Source organism: Poecilia formosa, unplaced genomic scaffold, assembly GCF_000485575.1.
Source record: "Poecilia formosa unplaced genomic scaffold, Poecilia_formosa-5.1.2 Scaffold49, whole genome shotgun sequence".
Lineage (NCBI taxonomy): Eukaryota > Metazoa > Chordata > Actinopteri > Cyprinodontiformes > Poeciliidae > Poecilia > Poecilia formosa.
This window is the reverse complement of record NW_006799988.1, coordinates 728,965-750,647: the sequence shown is the minus strand read 5'-3', so window position 1 is coordinate 750,647 and position 21,683 is coordinate 728,965. Positions and strand designations below refer to the sequence as shown.

Here is a 21,683-nt window from a genome sequence, read left to right as displayed (position 1 = left end):
TTGATACCAGTGAGTACTAGCCAGACACTGGATTGACTTTATTTTGCATCCAAATGCTGAACTGACCTAAGCCTGAAGTAAACGATGAAGGTTTTTAATGATTTGTTTGCCATATTTCATTTCTTTTCAACAATTTATGGTGGATCATTTGTTACAAAGCAGTTCTGTCACTGGGAATTTGTTCTGTATCATTCTGTGCACCGTTTCTTTTTTGACTTGACATTAAAGCTGGAATTCTCAAGGAAGCAATTTCTAAGAAGAAAAATATTATTTCTTGCTACTTCACATTGATTCCTCCAAACATGTTTCTTGTTACTTAGTCTCAAACTCAATCTTCCTCTGCTCTGAGCAGAACACTTGTCAACAGAAATCACTCATGGTAGACGGCATGTATTTTGGAACAGGGGTTTCTTTCATCATCAGTCAATGTTGATGTTAAACTCACTTCGCTGTGGATGGTCACACCGGTGTTCAAACATCTTCCAGTCATCACCTTTTGAGGTTCCTAGAATCTTCTGGAACGTCTTTCCCCATTTCCTTTTTTTCTGAGTTAACAGCTTGAGTCAGATGAATGAAACTTTAATACTGATGTGTGTCCGAAATGGAAATGATATCAAACACATATCAGACCTGGAGTAGATAAAGCAGACTACTACCTTACCTCAACTATATCGACTTAAAAGTAGTCTGTGCCAGTAAACCAGCACACTTTATGAAAAGACGAGTGGTCAATATTTTGATCTCTTCAAATGTATTTGAATTTTTTTCTGCAACTTCATAAGAAACATTTATCAAAGTATTGATGGGGGTTTATTTATGTAATCGAGCCTGAATGTATAATCCCTAGTGCGCCTAATTCATCTTTCTTAAAATTCATTGAAGCTATTTATTATATAATTATTCCAACCTTGAAAAGGGAAATGGGTTTTTAAAAGCCCAAGATAAACATTCATTTGAATGATGAGTGAATAAACTTCTGCCTGAGACCGTGTTGCTTTTTCTGTACATGGTTACTTGTTCGTTTTTTCTTTTTTGTTTCTGAAGAGCAATTTTCTTCTTTCTTCATCGCTTTCTTTCTCCACTTCCAGAGAACCATAGAGCTGGACTGTTTTCGGGGTTCGTGGGATCGTGTTGTCAGCTGTGAGCCTGTGGACTGTGGCCTTCCTGATCAGTCTCATGTTTATCACGCCATATTCAGCTGTCCTTGGGGAACCACCTTTGCCAAACAATGTTCCTTCACCTGTGGACCCCCAGCCATATTACAAGGTGTCAGCAGGATTTTATAGCATGAATTCATAAATAGATCTGAAATAGTTTATTTTTATGATATTACAAGACATTTATTGTAGTTAAAATTATATTTTGTATTACTAAAATTCAGGGTAACCCCTTACAGAAATATGTACACGAAAGAGTTGATGTTGCAGTTCATCATCAGGCAAACATGTCATATTTTTAGGTTGAAGACAACTGTTTGTTTGTCTACTTTGTACTGCAGCTTCCAAAAAGCTTGGTCATACTAAATATGCAAAGCCAAACCTGTCTGCTGAAGGGAAATAGGTGTCATTTACAAACACTTTTAATTTATGGCTGGAAAGTCACTGGAACATGTTGCTCTTCAGAGCCATTCCTTACGTCAACAGAAGGACTTTATATTTCTATCCATAAATATGTAGAAATACTTAAAATTTTGGCTTTTGGTTCAAGTAAACACATTTAAAGGTCATCATGCATCACTTAACAGGAATGTTTTCCAGATCAGCTTCTTATCAACGAAACAACTGCGTGGCTTTTACCTAGTTTGTCAGGTATATGTTGCTAAAGATCGACTACATTTTATAGAGACCATAAAACATTTTCAACTTTAGAAGTGTTAAAACATTCATGATTAGTAAGGGGGAGGAAACAGATCTGAGCAATTATAATTCTACACAAAGTTAGCACTTGATTTTCTCTGTGTTGCTAAATCCAGACACTGTTTATTTTCGGAACTTTATTGAGTTGTTGATGTATATATGGGGATTAATGTGCTACAAAGTGCCAATATTTTCAGCACACCTTGGATGGTTATGATGTTTTTTCACTTTTTCTAAGCAGCAACATTATTCTTTTTTTTTTTTTTTTCAAATAATGTAATGAAGGTCTTTTATTTTCTTTAGTCTTAGTTAAAATAACTGCTCTGATAGTCGAAAAACATCCCAGAAAACATGCAACAACAGACTAGTAACGGTTAAGGAAATTTCTTGTACTTGTACTGTATTTGCATTTATTTTTCATGTAGTAAGGTAGTTTTGCGTGTAATGCTCTAAACTTATGTTTGCTTTATCAGTGAAGTTCAGAAAGCATCCAGCAGGAAATTATTTTTGTCTACTTTACAAACAGATACGGTCATGAAATAAGTGGGAAAATGAAAATAATATGACTACACATATAAAAACCATAAGAAACTTTACCAACCTGTGAAAATATTGTCCTCTTCCTGTTCCTCCTTCTCTCCATCTCTTCTTCTCCCGCCCCCAGGTGACAGTGATAGGTTGGTGTGTTTGGAAGACGGGCTGTGGTCTTTCCCAGAGGCCTACTGCAAGATTGAGTGTCCGGAAGCGCCTAACATTCCCAGTGCCAGACTCCTCACAAAGGACTGTCTGGCTTCAGGACACGATGTCGGGTCCTTCTGCCGATACCGATGCAGCCCGGGCTTCTACGTGGTTGGGAGTCTCAAAAAGAAGAAACCAAAGTTGGTAGCTTGAGATGGAAATCAGTTCAGGGTTGTTTTTTTCTATACACTTCATAATTTGTCTGAGATATATTTATCAGTTTCAAAAGGTGTATATTTTGTTTTATAATTTTGGTAAAATTAAACAAATTTAAGGCTTACTGACACAATATTCATTGCACACTGCATAACACAGTTGTTATTTTTGATTTACTGCTTCTAGGAACAAACTTCAAACAAACAGTTCAAGGTACGGTACCTTTTTGAAGGTACGGTGCAATTTAGTATTCTTTACTTGCCTAATAGCAAACATCCAACCAGATGTGCTTGCATGAAATTGCCATAAAACTATACATTTTATAGATTTTTTTAAAGAACCATTTCTTTATGTATCATTTAATTGGTTGGTGCTTTTATGAGTTACAGCTTGCGTAAACAATTTTACAACCCATGATGCTTTATTAGTCCAACATGTAACACTGACCATGAGCAGCCATTAAACAGCCCTAAATGGCATTTTTCATTTTTACTTTAAAAGGTAAGCCATTATTAACAGACATTATAACACATATTTTTGCTTTGACACAGTGTAGACAGGAGATCCATTTTGCTGCTAAATAAAAACAGCCATGTTTTTGTTATTAAATCACCAAAACTTTAAACCAACAGTCTTGACTTTGTTAAAATAAACCTCAAGGAATCTCAACAGGCTTTTATTGCTGCACTTAATGGGGCGTTTGATATTCTATTTTGAACATGTGATGCAGCGTGGTGTTCATTCAGTCAACTTTTTCTCAGAATTTCACACACGACTTCAATTTATACTGAAAATTTACAGCCTTGCAAAAATATTTAACCCTTTCAGCCTTGAATTCTTGTGCAATTTATTGGAATTTCATGTGACACACCAATACAACATGGGGCTTAGTGGATATCTCTGTTGCCTTGCAGCCTGTGTTCAAATCCTGACCGGGGGTCTTTCACTCCATTCATGTGTGGGTTTTCTCCGAGTTCTTTGGCTTCTTCTCAAAGTCCAAAACCACCACTGTTTCTGGTCTCTATAAATTGCTCTTATGTAAGAGTGTGTTTGTGCATATTTGGCAGTCGTGTGTTGCCCTGTGATGAACTGGCAACCTGTTCAGGGCAGACCTGGGTGACAATGGTTCATGAGGTTTGTCCTTTAACTGGTGGGTCACCAGTTCGAGCCCCCACTTTGTCTGTCTCAGGCAAACGCAGTCAAAGCAGTAATTAAGTCAAAACTGTACTAAAATTATGTACATTTTGCATTTAAGGTAAAAAAAAAAAAGGCTTTTTTTTTTTTTTATTTTTTTTTCCCCGGACTTTTTTTTGGTTCCCTTGTTTCAATTTTTTTAAGGAAATTCTTCCTTTAGGCCCTTTTTTTTTTCTATTTTTTCTTTTTTATTCCAACAAAATTATCTACACTGTATTGATAAGTCGAGCAGAAAGACCTGAGCGACAGTGAAGGAATGCTGCTATCGGTACTCTCCCAATCTGGTATAGACTCATTTTTAGATTTTGAGTGCATGTTTGTTAGTTTTTTGTCTACTTTGTTTCTTCTTCTGTTCTTACTATAACATTAATTACCCTTTTCCATCCAAATAAACCTGAACTGACCTAAAACAGGTCAGTTTTAGTTTGACAGCAACAAAAATATATATGTGCTTTTTTATATAGTGCATGGAAATATTTAATTCCAGGAACGCTTACTCTTCTTCTCTGCAGAAAGTACTTCAAATTAGAGTGCCTGGAGGATGGACAGTGGGAGGAAAATGCCTGTGAGCCAATATCCTGCCCACCTCTTCCGGACGTCTTCCAGGGCATGTACACCTGCACCAATGGCCTGCGCTACAACACCCGCTGCACCCTGCAGTGCCCGGACGCCACAGAAAATGTAAACTTTCTTGTCTAGTACGATGAAGAGCAAGTGTTGCTCTCTGCAGAGCATTAATTGTGTATTTCCGCCTGTTTGATTGTTCTAGAGTGAAATTCGCTGCACTAAGGATGGTAAGTGGACGGCGGAGTTTACTATGTGCTCCACGCTCCAGGGTTCCTGCTCTGCTCCCCCCAATCTCAACTACATTGAGTACAGCTGTGACCAGGGGATGAATATTGGTGAGTCAAACCAGATCCTAAAGCTGCAAGTGTTAATTATTACATGAATGCACCTAAACAAATGTATTCCCTTCAAGCAAATGGTTTCTTAAAAATCAACATTTTCAGACTATATTCTTGGGTTTAGAACAGCATCTTGTCAATACCCAAGTCTGTTTGTTCTGACACTTGAAGTACTTCCAGTTTTCTGAACAATTTCTGTTTCAGATTTTAAGTAATTATCCAGTTCATGCTATAAAAACTTGGTCCAGATTCCATTATAAATATCAGGAGAAAAAAAAATCCAAGAAACATCTGGAAAGATAACTGTTTTGATAGACTGAGAGACAAGAAAATTTGAACAGAATCATAAATCAGACCTGACAATATTTATAATCAGGCTGGATTTAGAGTCTCATGGGCATCAAGAAGTCACTCCTCTCAGTGGGCCAACAATAATAGTCAAGAGTTGAAGTTTGCGCTTTCAAGCGACAACAGAGTGAAACAAAAGGGAGGGCGATGGGGATGAGATACCCCCTCTGGGTGGTAGGCCTTGTTAAGTGAGATACTTCATTTTCTCTGGAGCACAAATTCATTGATATTTTTATTTCATTTATTTTTTTCTCTATGAATTCTGATAATTAGTTAAGGTAACATACTTTGGAGAATTACTCATTTTTTTGGGGCAGCATTTTATGTTTTTGTACCGGAGGAGAACATGACCTGAAAAACTGCTTTCCAGGCGACATGTGCTACCCTACATGTGTTGTTGGTCTGGACATGGTTCTGCACGACCCGGTGGTTCTGTCCAATGATACTACACCCACCACCTTGAAGCACTGGATGCAGCCTACCACAGTACAGGTGAGTCACTTTTACTACTGAATCTAATTTTGTTGGCCTCTTGTTCTATGCTTTTCTTCGTGCAGCCGGTCTGTGCGCTTTGCTATTGAATAAAAACTTTTACATTTTTATCTTAAGCCTAAAAACGCAAACTGTGCTGTTCTTACTTGGTTAATCTTACACTCCCACGGCCTCAGTAGCTCAGGTTTTTAAGCTAGACTGGTCCATCTCCATACTTTAAAATCAAAGACTTGCAGTTTATTGTGATATTTCTGACTTTAGGCAATGCAGAATTTACATGCAGTGCATCGGGAAATAGATTTATCCCAACGATTTATCTACCTATCTTCAGGTTAATGGTTTTGTTTTAAAGCAGAGGAGGAGAGGGATCAAAACACTGTAAAAATCAGTAAACATATCTGACCTCATTTATGTCCAAGTATAGTTTTCTTCCTAATGAAGCTGGAGGTGGTGAAACAGCAGAGCTAGTAGCTTTTTACTGGTTTAAACAACAATTGTGGGATTGCGGTTTTGCTACCATTTGGAAAGTTGTGATAATTATTACTAAACTGTGGTTGTTTTTGCCCGCTCGCTGCCAAGCAACTTATCCTGGATGCCGTGAAAGTTGATCCACTGATAAACAGGTCTGACTTTCAAAACACTCATCAGAATGAATAATTTATGCAAACATCTGGTGCTCTGAACAACAGCGGCAGCAGCGAGGAAACTGTGCTCAACCCTAATTTAACTTTACTGACAATTACCAAGTTTGTTCACGACATAGATAATGGAGGTGAGAGACAACAAACACAACATAAAATTAGAAACTTTTTGTCCAAGACAGAAAATGCATTTGATGTGAACAACCACTGTGCACTTACATTTAAGATGATTATTTTAATGTTGCAAGAGAAATCTATAAAGCCACTAGCAGATCGTTAACTAGTTTTCTCCCACAATTAATTATTTAGCCCTGACTTGCTTACCTGTCCTTGTACCTGACTATACAGAGCTCTAGCTGCAGCTGGAGGTTTACCCTCTTTCCACCACCCTCACTACTCCCAGGGCTCAAAAAATTGGACGGGAACAAATGGATACATGCAAATATGTTTTATATCAGATATTAGATTTAATCCTAAAGAGTTTTCTTGAAAATACTTTAATTCCCCGGCGTGCCGGCTAATCACATCATAAAATCCGTCTTGTGTGTGTAAATGCTTGTTTGATTTAGTTCAAGTGTTTTTGTATTACTGGAAATCATAGGGAGATAGCGCGGGTAAACGTTTCAGTTGACGTCAAGCCTTTTAGGAACTGCACACATCTCCAAAACATACAGTGTATACAAGTGTGCGAGAGAATGGAATGTCGGGTCCAGGGTCTGAGTTGCTGCGCTTGTTTTGCTCAAAAGGAGGATCATGTTACCCAATATCATATCTGAGAAATCACTTCTGCGCTGATGTTGTTGCATGCGCTGCTTCGCTTTTGCCTCACTTTTGGGTGGTCAGTCAGCCAGCCAGCCTGTTTGTCCTCCTGTGCCAAGGTTAAATACTTGCACTGAGGTCTGATTACTTACGCCATATCTTTGGCGCTGCTTAGCAATTTCAAGGCATTGTGTTATCTTGAAAACTTCAGAACCTGGTCTTTATTGCGATGTCAGGCTGCACAGGAAAGTCTCCGGGGAGGATCCAGTTTCCTTATCCATATTTACTAGTCAATCAGTTGTCTGCTAACCACCTTGTAATTTACTGGGGTCAAATAAATAACTCAAGATCTCTGCCTTACAAAAGTTCACAGCAAAAATGTGGGGTCTTTATTCAGTTGAATGATGATAATAATAAAAAACATTGATCTTAATCAAGATTGTACCCAAGCTTTGTTAATTTCTCTGTGATAAAGTCATATAACCAAGGGTGTGTTTGCTTACAGCACCTTGCAAAACTATTCAAACACTTTGTGTTGCCCTCAAGACATTTATCTGAATACATACATCATTAGATTTGAATAAATAATTCTAAAATGTTGTTTCGATAAACAAGCGATGCTTTATGTAAAATACTGAATATATGGATAATGGATACTGGAAGAGGAGCTTCACATTCCAACAGAGAACGATCCAAACCACATTCATGTGTTAGAACGGTCCAGTCAAAGTCAGGAATTGAATCCGGTTTATAATCTTGCAGCAAAACTTCAAAGATGAATCAGGGATGGTAAAGGTATGCACTCTGCACTATCCAGATTTCTAAAAAAGGTTTCTTCTATGTCTTATTTACACACTCCTTTGTGTCAGTCAACCACACAAAAATACTTTTGAAATATGTTGAATTTTGTGGTAGAAACATGACAAAATGTCAAAAATGTAAAGGCTACTTTTGTGAGGCACCATATAGCTATTCCAATACAGATATTATAGTACTGCTTGTGCTGTAACAAATCCTTGTTTTTAGCTGTATGTCATTCCCCATTAATGCCTCTGGTTGTAACTGTGAGCGTCAACATGACAGAAAATCATGTGAACATGTGTTGGTGATTAAATCCTGCGTTGTTCTCCGTAACGAACCCTTTTAACAAATACATTTATACGCATGTGGATTTTTTTAATTTTATTTTTTAGAGCATAATCTGCACCGGGATGATGAAGTGGTATCCTGACCCCGAAAACATCCACTGTATCCAGTCATGTGAGGTAAGAGCAACAACAGAGGGGGTTTTGGACGAACAAAATCCCTTCTTTTTTTTTTTTTTCCTTTTAAACTATTCATTTGCCCACAAAGGCCAACACTGACAGAAAACAATGTTCCATCCAAATTTCAGTCTCGCCGAGGTTTTAAGCTCACAACAGTATCTGTTTTAGAATAGACTGATATTGTTTTGCCAAACACAATGATTCACTGGAGTGGAGTGTGCCTGAATTAGCATTTTTATCTTCTCCTTGTCAAAGATGGGATATTTATAGAGACCCAAATAGTGGAAAACGAAAATGCAATAAAACAAACAAGACTAGTTTTTATTTTTTCTTGCCTCCATCCACAGTAACGTGGAATTGATCATTTAATAAGTCAGATTGTCCATTTCATTGTTTACCTTTTCCTGCTCTGTTCATGCTGTTATGTAGAGTGTTTTCTCCTTTGTATGAATAAGCCACTTTTAGGAATAACCTCATTAGATGTTGTGGCCCAGCCAGGCTCTTCCAGTAATACCAAACATGAGGCAAAACACGCTCCATTCTTGTTGTCATCACTACTTAAAATACCGGAGCCAGTGTGCAACTTGGTTCATATTTCACAAAGAGAAATCTCATGCTGAAACCGATACCCTCGCACTGCACTTCACAAAAATCCTTTTAAAATATATCCAAAGAGCCTTTCTTCCAGAGAGTCTAGCATTTGCCAAGTGTTGCCTTCGCCTGCCAAGCCTAATGAGTTATCTGATAAAGGAAAATGAATCGATTACTGGGTTAGGTTAGATTTAAATTAATCATTCATCATGACGCAATGTTTTTAAATCTCTGTTTTGGTTTAAGTTTTGTCAGCGTTGTGCATGCTGGAGCTCCTCTATAGGGAAAAAGATAACCTCCTGTTGTGTGACTCTGGTTTCTAAGAAATGTTTGGATATTTCGAGGAAAATCATTTCTAAAAAGTCTTTGAAATGGGTGACAAAACTTGAGTACTTGGAAACCCGATTCTTTCTTTTCTTCGCCAATCTGTCCGTTTGTCCAGCCGGCCATTTTTAACATGTTCGTTCGTCCTTCTGCCCGTCCATCTATCCATCTTTATTTCAGTTCATCCATCCAGTTTACCTCCCCTCCATCAGTCAATCCATTTATTCATCAGTCCATCTGTCTATTAATCTGTTCACCTGCCCAGCCGTCCTTTCGTCTGTCAGTTCTCACCATTTTGGGATTTTCTTCTAAAACGTGCACAGTAAAGTTGAAACTGGGTTTGAGAATAAATTAACTATGTGCTGGGGGGAAATAGTGTTGCAGGAATATTTTTGTAACAAAAAAAAAAAAGATATATAAAGCCAATATGAATTCAGTATATCAAGTGACATCAGTGAAAATTTGCCCAGGCTACTAAGCGAGGAAAGCACCTCCATCCAGTCTACTGCTGAACGAGGAGCTCACTAAGCTTCCTGGACTGAAGCACCAATCTATGTATTGCAGGTCATTTTAAATATAGAGCAGTTATTTTATGCTATTGTTTTATTTCTACTATATTGTACAAATAAACTCATCAATATATCAAACTACTCAGTTCTTTTTTGGTTAGAAGTGAAATAAATTTAATGACTCATTATTTTTTTCCTCTCCATATTTTCATGAGCAGGATAGAAGTCACTCTTATGCAACACACTGACGTACATGACATTATTGCTGCTGGCAGATCCTTCTGTAGAAACAGCAGATGTATAAGTATTATACCGAGTCAAGCGCTGAAATTAAATAAGGACATTTGACCCTGAAATCAAAATCAAAGACTAAAAAATCAGAACGGCATTAAAGAACAAAAACATTTTAATTTTGAATGTTCTGCAGCCCGTATGTTTCACGTGAAGCCTCTGGCTTGTTTTTTTGACAAAATCTGTAACATTTGCTTATCACGCTTTTTACCGGTGACATTTCAGCAGTAAGTGTAAATCACCTGAAATCATAAACCCAGGTACTTTTGATTTGACATTCACCGTCTGGATTCAGAGAAGGCTGAAGCTACGACTGGAACACATAAACTGTTGATGTCTCACGGTATTAAAATATTCGTCATACCTGCCAGCTCTACATTTTCCCTTCAACCTTCCCATGAATGTTGCTAGGCAAAACAATTGCTTAAAACCCACTCCTCCATTACAGCTCCGTAAATTATACCGGACCACATGTGTTGCATGTGATCTGTGCCAGATCTCATCCAGATGCCATTGCTCCCTCTCCTTCTCTTGCTGTGTGTCTGGATCCACGTTGATAGTGCGAGTCAGCTCAGACTTCTTATCGGTCTTTGTGCGGCAGCCAGAATTTGGAAAAGCTCGACCTCTTAGAAACGGGTGTATCACAGAGAAAAACAACAAAAAAAAGTTTGTTTTGATCCAAGAAGCGTCTTTGAAAACGTGTCTCGACAACTGGAGCAAAACAGTGCAACGCAAGAGAGTAATGGTGAGCCAATTAAATGCATCAGCTTCTGCATCGTTTGACAGGAAGCATTTTGGCAGAGGAGCTGGATAGATGGTTGGTTGCCGCTCGGTTGATAGTCGCTGTGCTGACTGCTGACACCTTCATCACATCGTGGAGCCCTTTTAAAGTGACACTGACATCTGAATTCAATTACAGCTGAGGAAATATTGAAGTGAAGCAGAATTACTCTCTTCTGAGACTGTCCGGTTCATCTGGCAAACCTCGGCTCTGTATTTAAATGTTTGTTTTAATTGTTGCTATAAAAGGTGAAAAAAAGGTGTATCTCAAAGATAAAAGCAGTCGGAATAATAAATTTAATAAAAAGTAGTGCTGTGTTCTGACATGTTCAGAGCATTTATTACAATAGAAGAAGCCCAGTACTTTGCTGGCTACTTCTGGCCACTTTTTTTTTTTTGACTACTATGATTATGTAAAGACCTCACCAAAGCCTCAGCTCCCTGCAAAATGAGATCTAACTGCAGTAACCACCATAAGTATAACACCAAAATGCTGTTGTGTGTTTTTTTTTAAAGTTGTGTTTCTTGAATAGGCTGATTACGGATGGCGCAGGATGTTTTAATACAGAGGTAACAACTGCCAAAGGAGGAGTAGAGGGCAGTTATATATCTTTTTAAATTGTAACCACATATTTGCGTCATCTGTTTAACCAGATTTTTGTTCCAATATGTGGCACAGTTTGGCAGTGTGATCTAGACTGTTTGTTTTTTTTTCCCGCCCGGAGCCTACTATCCCAAAACCGTCTATGCTAGCCTGCAGTATGCATTTCAACTGTGGGTAACAACGCTGGGTTGTTTATATAAATCACAGATGCTGACGCTGAAAGGGAATATCCTACTGTAGGAGTGTTGCTGCTTCAGTAATAAAACAAAGTCCAACCTAGAAGTCCAATTATTTACAATACAACTTTCTAAATTGGTCTTGCATGCGGCTTCTGTGATCTGGATGGGAAGGTGACTAATCACAGCAACAGCAGAGTCCAGGATCCAAACAGTGAAATCAGACTAAAACAACATTGTTCTCTGATTATTTCGGTCCGATTATTTGAGTTATGGTTTGAAAGCAAAATAAAATCAGTCCAAGCGTTGTAGAATGTGCAACTAGCATTGATTTTTGTTGAACTCCACTGGTCCTGACCACCATGTGTCATAATGATTTTTTTTTCTCATTGCAAAATGTATAAACTGTTACTCTGATTACACTTTTTAACATCTCTAGAGTAACTCCAAAACAATTTGACTGACACAAACTTCCGTGTTTCTTCCCAGAACGCAACAGTAATTGAAAATTGCGTGGCTTTTTTCCAACCTAAAATCTTTTAACGATCCATGGAGATAATGGTTGATTTCATTTCCATGCTCCAACTTAAAGAATTTAAAACCCTAAATTAATTCCTTTTAAGGATTTGTTCCACACCACAGACGTCCAAAAAAAAAGTTGGCTGCTTAAAATCTATTAAAGTTAAATGAACAAAAAGTGTATGGAAGTTTAAAGTGATGACTGAAACAGGACACGGAGGGAAATTAAGCCATTCTGAAATGCTTATAGAGGGAAAACACTATAAGATTCCAACAAAATAGGAACAATAAGCTCTTCCTCCCTACAAGGACCTTTTTCTGGGGTAAATTCCTACCTGAATAATCTGATTATACCTTGGTAGATGCAGCGGAAAAGAAGGGAGGCAAAGAGTGATTCAAGAAAGTTATCCTGGCTCCCAGAAAAGATTCCTCCAGTCAAAGCATGTCTATAGATCATAAAGATTTCTAATTAAAGCCACAGATCACGAGTGAGTGAATTAGGTTTATAAGCCCTGATTTATTGTGTTAACTAAGGTTGATCTGGAATGTTCCCATGCACAGAAAGGAGTTCGTGTGCATTTTATAATAAAGTTTGTAATAATAATAATAAAAAAAAAAACGATGCAGGTGTGGGATTACAACCAACAAAGAAAATAGGTTTAAGAGTGATCATCATCATAGAGACAATAACCTATACGTTTCATTCAAAAATATAAATCCCACTCAGCATTTTTCTTATGTAGTTTCCATGAAGTCTAGCATTTAATTTGATGTTGTTTAGTTCTGCAGTTGGGCTAACACTCAACAAGCTCCTCAAGTTTCGCCTTAATTGTGCTCGTTAAGCTGAGCTGCATGGTTCAACGGTGTCAACTTCCCCATTCAAAATTACGGATGCGCTGGCAAAGGCGAGCAAAGCTTAATCTTTAGCTTAAATGATACTTTGCCTCTAAATGATATTTCTACATGTCTGTTCATTAAGTGTTTCACGTATTTTAATCTTTTTAGCTTTCTTTCTATCCAGCAACCTAATGGGATCCTGTTTTGTTATAAAATATCCAAGTTTAATAATGTGTAAGTCAATTTGTTTAATATTTAATACAATTTACACAAAAACTGTAAAATATTACTTTTTTTTAAAGCCCTTTGTGTTGTAGAATGGCTCTCTGAGAAAACTCAGAGTTTTTTTAATTATCAATTAATCATTAGATGATCGATAAGACCTGTCAACTTTAGATTAACTCATTAATCGGTAACCTCCATCTCTAATTTCTGCAAACATTTACAAACCTTGAATCTTTATCCTTGAAATGTGTTTAAGAGATGTGAATACTTTTTCAAGATGGAAAATTCTCCCCGTCATAAGCGCACACACACCTCTGTACACAGTTTGACAAAATAATAATAAAACATAGGCTCTAAATCATATAGGGAAAAGTATACATTATTATTATTATTATTATTATTATTATTATTATTTTGACAATGACACGTGATAGCTTGCTTCCATTGCTGGAAGCAACTTGACACGATGTCTGCTGCATAAAGAACGATAGTGATACTTGGTAGGAAGAAACGTATAAATATATCACCGGTGGAGTGCTCAGTAGAATTCCGACTAATGTTTGACATGTGATGATGATAGAGCGTGCACTTCTTGAAAGAAACGGCACTGAGAAGAGGACTACTTATGAAAACTAGATGTGAGCTTGGCTGCTGCGTTTGTCTGTCTGGGGGGGAGTTATTGTGAAAAGATCGCACAGAAACCAGCTGGCCTGCAGTTCCCTGTAGCGGCATCACTCTTCACAGTACTGTGCTTGCCTGTGTGATATTGAGGGCTGGAGGTGGCAAAATTATATAAGTAAGAATACCATAAAACACACACCTGTTAATTAATTAGCTAATTCATTAATTACATGTATAATAAAACGATTAAAAACATTATTAATTCACTACTAAATTCTTTACTACATTAAATTATCAAATAATTCAATACATAAATGTATCATTGCACTAAGAAAAATGCAAAAAATAATTAAATCCATCTTTTTAAATAATGAATTTAAAAAGTTTTAAAGAAAACTTTTATTTTAAAATATATTTAATCATTTCACCGTGTTTTTATTTATTTCATAGCTCCTGTGTGGTTGCGCAGTTATGAAATAATTTAAATTGTCAAACCCAGTCATCAAAGTCAGTGGACTTAAGTTGATCCTGTGAAATCGATTGCTTTGGTTTGGTGTCTCTTTCACGTTGTGCTCAAGTTGGAGTTTATAGTAGATAAATAGAACAGTTTATCAAAGTCATTTAAATCATTTCTCTAAAACCCCGACCTCGAGCCCAGAGTGATTGCAAATTTACAAGAAGTACGTCAGTTATTCTTCACCACACTACTTGAAACTCTTGGACCAGGTGTTGCACCAAATTCTGTGACCAATCCTAGTTTGTAACCACAGAGACCGATTGCATGTATTTATTTGCATGTAAGTATTAAAGACCAGCAAGACCACAGAATACGATGGGTTGCAGAATTTGGTATTACACCCGGGATGGAGTGACAGGGTCTGATTTTGTGGAGTTTGCCTCAAAGCTTGGTCAATAAAATGCCCTGCCTCTCATAGTAACTCTGGACAACTTTTTGGCATTCTTCCGTCTCCGACTTTGAGATTCAGAAAGAACATATTCTTCTTGTTTGCCTGAGTTTAAAAAACAACTAATGATGCATTACCGCCATCCAGTGGTAAGGAAGGTGGAACAAATTTTACCCAGAAAAAAAAAGAGTAAAATTTCCTTTCAAACAAATAACTTTATGTCGCAAAAAATAGTTTCTAGAATCTAATCTATTTTGTTTGAGATAATTTGAAGTAGTAACTTGGATAGTGCTTTGCTGCCAATGCTAGCATTTAGTCAGAAACAGGACAATTAAGTAGATTTATTTATGCAATAGCTATTTATTTAGGAAAGGTAGGGGATTCACATCGAATCAGGAAATCTGCAGAAATCTTCTCAGCAGCAGCTTCTTTCCATCTTCACCAGTTGCCTCTTTAATCAGCTCACTAAACACAACCAAAATGTACTAGATATTGAATGTATCTCTGCTTATTTATAAAGTGCTAGCATCAGGTCAGCTAAATAAGATGTGAAAAGGCTCCTGTCCTTAATATCCTCTGAGTAAATTGATTTATGATATTGCTCATGCAGGCAGGCCAAAACCAGAAAATATTATGCATCTTCCCAAACACACAGACTGCAGTTTAAAGGCACTCAAGGTCTCAGGTCATTAATCAGTATACTCAATGTAATGTTTTCTTTCACTTTAGATTTTTTATGCACAACATCTCACTGTCTAAAGGACCACCACAGGAAGCATCGAGCTACATACTAATCAATCTTAAGCATCGCATTTGGCAACTGTCTCCTCTGAAATACTCTGGGACCGCAGCTTTAGTTTATCCTTCCCCGCAGCAGCTTTAAGAGACCGGACAAAGTTACCAGTCTACCTGATTATTTGTTTCTGGAATTTCCTTCCGAAAAAATGGACCCTTGGACTATAAAGACAGACAAAACATCAAGTTCTAACAGTTCTGCCTGAGAGCTTTACAGATACTTTATTCCAAGATAAACTCAACTCCTCTGAGTGAGTTTATAATATATATTTAATGAGAAAGAAATTGCCTAAAAGGTGGAAAAGACACCGTGCCTCTTGGTAGTCTTAGTAGTAAGACTACCATGTTGTTTTGCATTTAAACAATGTGGAAAAACCCAGGTGATAAATACCTCTGTGTGGTTCTCATAGGTTAACTCCCAACTTTTTGAGTTAGATGGAGGCAAACGTGTTAGTCTAACACTTCAAACACGCCGCCGCCTTGAGTGACATGATAGGAAAATCAAAAATAAATACGCCAAGAAATCATTAGAAGAAGTCTGAGTCATCCGTAGGAACAATTCCCAGATGCCAGAAGGTGCCACATTCATCTGTTCAAATGTAAAATATGCAAGAACAAACACCACTGAAACGTCCACCGATCAAAACGCTCAGGGAGGAGACAAGATCTCTGCTAAAGATGAGTTTTGGTGTTGAATGTATATTATATCAACCAAACAGTTCACGACAGTTTGTTTCTTATCATCTTCCATTTAAGGCTTGGCTTTTTCAAATCACACATTGATCTTCAGCCCTTTTCCCTCTTCAATAAAACCCTCAAAGACGATTATTAGCTAAAAAATGTAGCGAAGAGCTTCTCCTTAATGACTTAAATACGCTTTTCGCCATTGTCTCTTTTCTGCTGATGATCTCAGCTTGACCCGAATGTGGCCTGGTCAAACATTAAAAATGAAAAATGATAAGATTTTGACATAGTCAACAATTTACAATGCAGATATACAATATAAATATGGCATCGGTGTTATTGCAGCTCAAAACATAAACCATCTGGTCTTGATATTGACTTTACAGGGTACACAGCGATCCACCAAGGTACTGCACTACAATTCTGCTAACAAGGAGCCTTGACTGTTTTACTGAACGGGAAATAAGGCCAGGAGATATTGAAGGATGGCTGTAGAATATATGAGGAGGCCAAGCCAAAAATATCAACTGGAGATCCCGGCTGTTCTGCTGGAAGAATTTTATACAGACCTTTGTGGCCCGAAAGCTATAATTCATCCATGCTACCACTTTCCTTAAGATCTTCAGAGGACGGATAAATGTTGGAGATATACTTGGGATTTAAGGGGTGACTATATTTCCTTTTACAACATCCTCCACGGTTATTGGCATGCCGGCATGAGGTCGTACCAAAGGCAAATGGCTATTCTGGGTCTGGACATGATAAAACATGACATAACTCCCCAAAACATCACTGACTTTTCACAACCTCTCACTGGCCCTCGAGCAACTTGGTATCCGGGCTTTTTCAAGCTTCCTCTAGACTTTGGGACCTTGACTTCCAGGTGGACCTGAAGTTTTGGTTTATGATGGGCAAAAAAAGGACGTAAAGTACCAAACATAAACGCTTACATGACTCTGTGTAATCTGTACGCACTAGGATCAAACCCAATATTACTGATCAAAGAAAAATTATTTTATAGAGTAATGCAACTTCAACATGTGGGACTTCTTTATTGTTTGTTACTACATCTACTGTTGCAGTGAAAAAAACAGGAAGAAGATTTTTTTGTTTTGCTGCCAGACTTTAAGCTACTTTTATTGGATTTACGTCAATCGCTGCGACTTGGTTTACTTTGCTTCGGAAATCAGATTTTTTTTGTTGAACAAACATCCAGGTCTGGACGGAGGTCATTGTTTGTTTTTCATTGGCCACCCTGTTAAAGCCACCGTTAAACTCACAACATATTTTCAGATATTTCTGATTATGCAGCTTGGATCAGACTTGAAATACTCTGCGTTTATTTTGATCTGTCTCGCTGACATTTTGTCCCAAACAACTTAATTGTATGACGATGTGAGCAACTTCGAGAAAATCTGTTTTCTGGTAAAGTCTTGAGTCATGGTTTCATCTTCTGCCCTCCCAGCTTTTTGTGCTGTGTGAGGTGTGTGTGTGTGTGTGTGTGGGGGGGGGGGGGGGGGGTGAAATGACAGTTTGCAGGAAGATCGTCTCCTGATTCTTGTTTTTCTCCTGTTTAGCCTTTTGGAGGGGACGGCTGGTGCGACACCATCAACAACCGGGCCTACTGCCAGTACGACGGAGGAGACTGCTGCTCGTCCACACTCTCCACCCGAAAGGTATCAATTTCCCTCCCTTTTAACGCTGTCAGATGTGTTTTCCATCAGACTCTTAGGACAGAGTTTAGTATTCTGGAATCATTATGAAGCTTAGATGCTTAAGCTGCATTCAGACTCAGATTCTTCCTGTTTACAGTTGTAGAAAAGAGTCGGTTTTGGCAGGAATGCTGCGCTGCGGTGCAGGAGACCTCTGCTAAGCAAATAAACACAGATTCATGTTAGTTTCCTTTCTCCTTTTAGTGGATGTGGCTGTTTGGTCTGTTTAATGTGCTCAGAAACAACAGAGCGGACTTGCTCACATTGTAAAAACACAAGTTTGCACCTATGTACAACTCCCTGCTTCTGATTTTTCTGTCACTAAAAGCTGCATAAGGAATCTAAGAGATGAACTGACTATAGAAGGATTCTTTATGGTTCAGGCATAATACATTCTAGGAAATCGCTGGATGTTTGCTCACTAAAGAAAGTATCTCATTGCAGTAATTGTGCTAAATGGCTACTGCACCTATTGGGTGGCTAGGAGAAATGGTATGAATAATAATGAGTGAGTCCAGGTCAAGCAGCGCAGGAAACCACAAGCCATTTGTTCCCTCAGCTGCCCCTGGATAAACACATTTTTCTTCTTATTTTTCCATGCTTTCATGACAACGTCTCTCCCATGTGGACATTAGGGAAGTCCACCCTCCTCCCCCGCCACTTTTTTTTTCAATATACCCCTTCTTTGGCTACTGTATAGCCACATATTCCTTCATTCGGGGGGCCCTGCCCGTTAACTCGTACAGCCTACAGTTGGCCGAACCTCCACTGTCTCCTTCATGTCCGCAGCACGCCATGACTCACTGGCAGCTCCTTCCTCAGCCGAGCAGGAGTTCAGTGAGTCTGTAGCTGCCGTCATAATAAATGAGCTGCCAGACTGCCACTAACTGCTTTTACTTTACTGGAGTACAGAGGGGGAGGTGGTGGTATGGGGGGGTTTCTAAGTGTGGGAGCAGCTAGAGGTGTCTGACGCTCTGCGGTTTCCTCGGCCACTGTAAAACAGCAGCTCAGCAAGCGGGGGTCGTATTTTGAGGAAGTAAGCTCAGTTGGTGGGAGAGTCAGCATCCTGACCGCGACTGCAGCAGAGCTACGGAGCAGGGATTGGGTCTGGAGGAGAGGAGAGGGGGAGGGTTGGTGGGTGTCTTTGCAAAAATTCACCGTTTCTATGGAGTCATGCAGGTGTGACAAATTACAGGCTTTCAACACAGGATGGTCTTTTTTCCTCCGCTGGTACTTGAGAAAATGATGCACTGGGTTTCACTCCAGTTTGTTACATTTTTGTTTTATACAAATCTCAAACACACAGATGAGGAGCTAACATTTCTGCCACTACTGCATCTTGGAAAACAATTCTGTCCATCAAACCCTTCACATTTTGACACTTCACAAAAAGAAAATGACATGTACCTACATTGGGATTCTTGATGCGGTAAACCAACAGAGTAGTGCATGGATGCTTCAGTGGAATGAAATAATAGGGTGGTTTTGTGTAAATATCTTAACTTTGTTCAAATCCATTTACTCTGATACCCCTAAACAAACACAAGTTTAATTATATGCGAATTAAGAAATAAAATGCAGCTTTTTGGTGAGCAAACAAGATCATGAGACCAACAAACAAAGCATTTAGTTAAACATTGTGGAGAATTTGAAAGCAGGGTTAGCTTATCAAAAATATCCTGAACACTAAACAACACATTGAGCTCTGTTCAGTCTTATCATCTATGAATGGAAAAAGTATGGCAAAAAAGAGAGACAGAGTTAAACTAAATGGGCGGACAAGGAGAGGAATAGTTAGAGAAACACTGAAGTTGCCCATGCAGGCTTTGGAGTTACATAAATCCATAATTTGAAGGGGGAAAATCTGCTGACAGTACAGTTATGAGTTGTGAAATCCACAAATCAGGCCTACAGATAACACGGTATATGTGGAAAAAAAACCTAGCATTGCACAAAATCTCCACTGTGAAGCTCAGTGATGACGGTATCATGTGGTGGAGAGGTTTCTCTTCAGCAGGGAACGTTGCTGGAAAATGGAGCTTAATACAGGACAGTCCTGAAACATAGTTTGAAGATGGAAAACACATCTACCTAGACAAAGACGATAACAATATGGGCGGAGTTTACAGGGTTAGATTAAAGTGCTAAAACGGTCTAATGGCCCCAAAACACGTTTCAATCTGTGATAGGCGATTCTACGAAATATCGACTCGGTGGAACTGAACAGAAATTGTACGTCAGACTTTTCTAATTTTTATCTGTAAAAACCTCCATTAAACACACTAAAGTTTGTTGTTGAAATCTGAAATGATGTGTAAAAGTTCAAGAAGTACAGTTTCTTTTTTTTCAAAAGGCATTGTGAATGTGCTCCAAGTTCCACGTTCTTTGACTTAATAGGAATCTGTGTGTGTGTGTCTACCAAAGAGACGAAGCAGCAAGGCTTGTTTGGTTCTCATTGCATGCAAAGCCGACTGCTTCTTATTGAAGCTGTCTCGTCATGTGTGCTCTATTTTTCAGTGTGTTGCAGTAAACAGTGGGAGGTAACTTTTACATGCTCAGAAACACCCAAAGGACTTGGCTTTTGTCTGTGTGCATGAAGCAACAGAACCCCGTCCAAAGGTTGTTAAGAAGCTTCAAAAAATGGAGTGCTCTTAGGCTCGCTGGAAGTTGGCATCCCTGAATCAGAATGAAACCGTTAGAGAAATATTTAACAGGAGTGCCAACTCATCTTAGATGGCACTGCTGGTGCCTTCCTGCAGCTTGTTAAGAGCCCTCGGTGAAGACGCTCCCCACCCGAACCATCCACTCTCTCGCACTCTGTAAAGCGGGGCGCAATTAGCAGCGACGTTCGTTACCCTCCAACTCGTACTGCGCGCTGTCATCATCGTTTTTTTTTTTTTCCCTCCTCCCTCTGCCTCCCACTCCCCGTTTCTTTTTCCCAGTCTTCCTTCCACTCCTTTTCTCCGGGAGCAAATGTTTATATTTCTTGCAACAGACTGCTTCACGGGGCACCAGAGTTTATTTTGCAACCTGTGGTGATGGCTCGCTTCCTAGACGAGAGCAGGCAGCCTCTTGCTGTTGATTCCTAACATGTGTTCATCCGTTCATCTCCACGGCGGCGCGCTCCTCCCTCCTCCTGAACAACCGACAAGGCTCTCTCGCCGCTCAAAGGCCAGCGTCTGATCATTTGATGTGCTCTTTATCTGCCTTCTGAGGGCTGTTTGAGCTCTCTTTGAAGCCGTGAGGAGAGGTGACGAGTACCGACCCAGATAGCACAGAATGATTGAAACCACATTGAATCAATGTCAGCCAGAAACATTGAATCAACGTTGAACGCTGACATTGAAACAACATTGAAAGTGGTCGGTCACTTGTATGTTGAATCGTTAGGGTTTCAACCATAACTGACATTATATCAACGTTGATTCAACCATCATGTGAACGTGGATCTGCACGCATATTTGTGTTAATTTTACATTGAATCAATGTCAGCCAGAAACATTGAATCAACGTTGAACGCTGACATTGAAACAACATTGAAAGTGGTCGGTCACTTGTATGTTGAATCGTTAGGGTTTCAACCATAACTGACATTATATCAACGTTGATTCAACCATCATGTGAACGTGGATCTGCACGCATATTTGTGTTGATTTTACATTGAATCAATGTTGATTCAACACTCATTTGGCTACTGCAAAAAAACAGCTTGCATTGATTGAACACTTAGATTACTAGTTCTTCCCCAAACCTTAT

General features: G+C 38.7%; 1 protein-coding gene across 1 annotated transcript in view; it reads left to right on the top strand.

Annotated features, from left to right (window-relative positions):
* pappa2 (pappalysin 2) overlaps positions 1-21,683 on the top strand; it is a 67,811-nt gene that overhangs the window by 43,365 nt on the left and 2,763 nt on the right. The window contains exons 20-26 of the mRNA XM_007552506.2: positions 1,089-1,266; positions 2,521-2,734; positions 4,457-4,625; positions 4,714-4,846; positions 5,568-5,689; positions 8,283-8,354; positions 17,793-17,891. Of these exons, the coding sequence (XP_007552568.1) occupies positions 1,089-1,266; positions 2,521-2,734; positions 4,457-4,625; positions 4,714-4,846; positions 5,568-5,689; positions 8,283-8,354; positions 17,793-17,891 (987 nt within the window). The remainder of the gene's footprint in view (positions 1-1,088; positions 1,267-2,520; positions 2,735-4,456; positions 4,626-4,713; positions 4,847-5,567; positions 5,690-8,282; positions 8,355-17,792; positions 17,892-21,683) is intronic.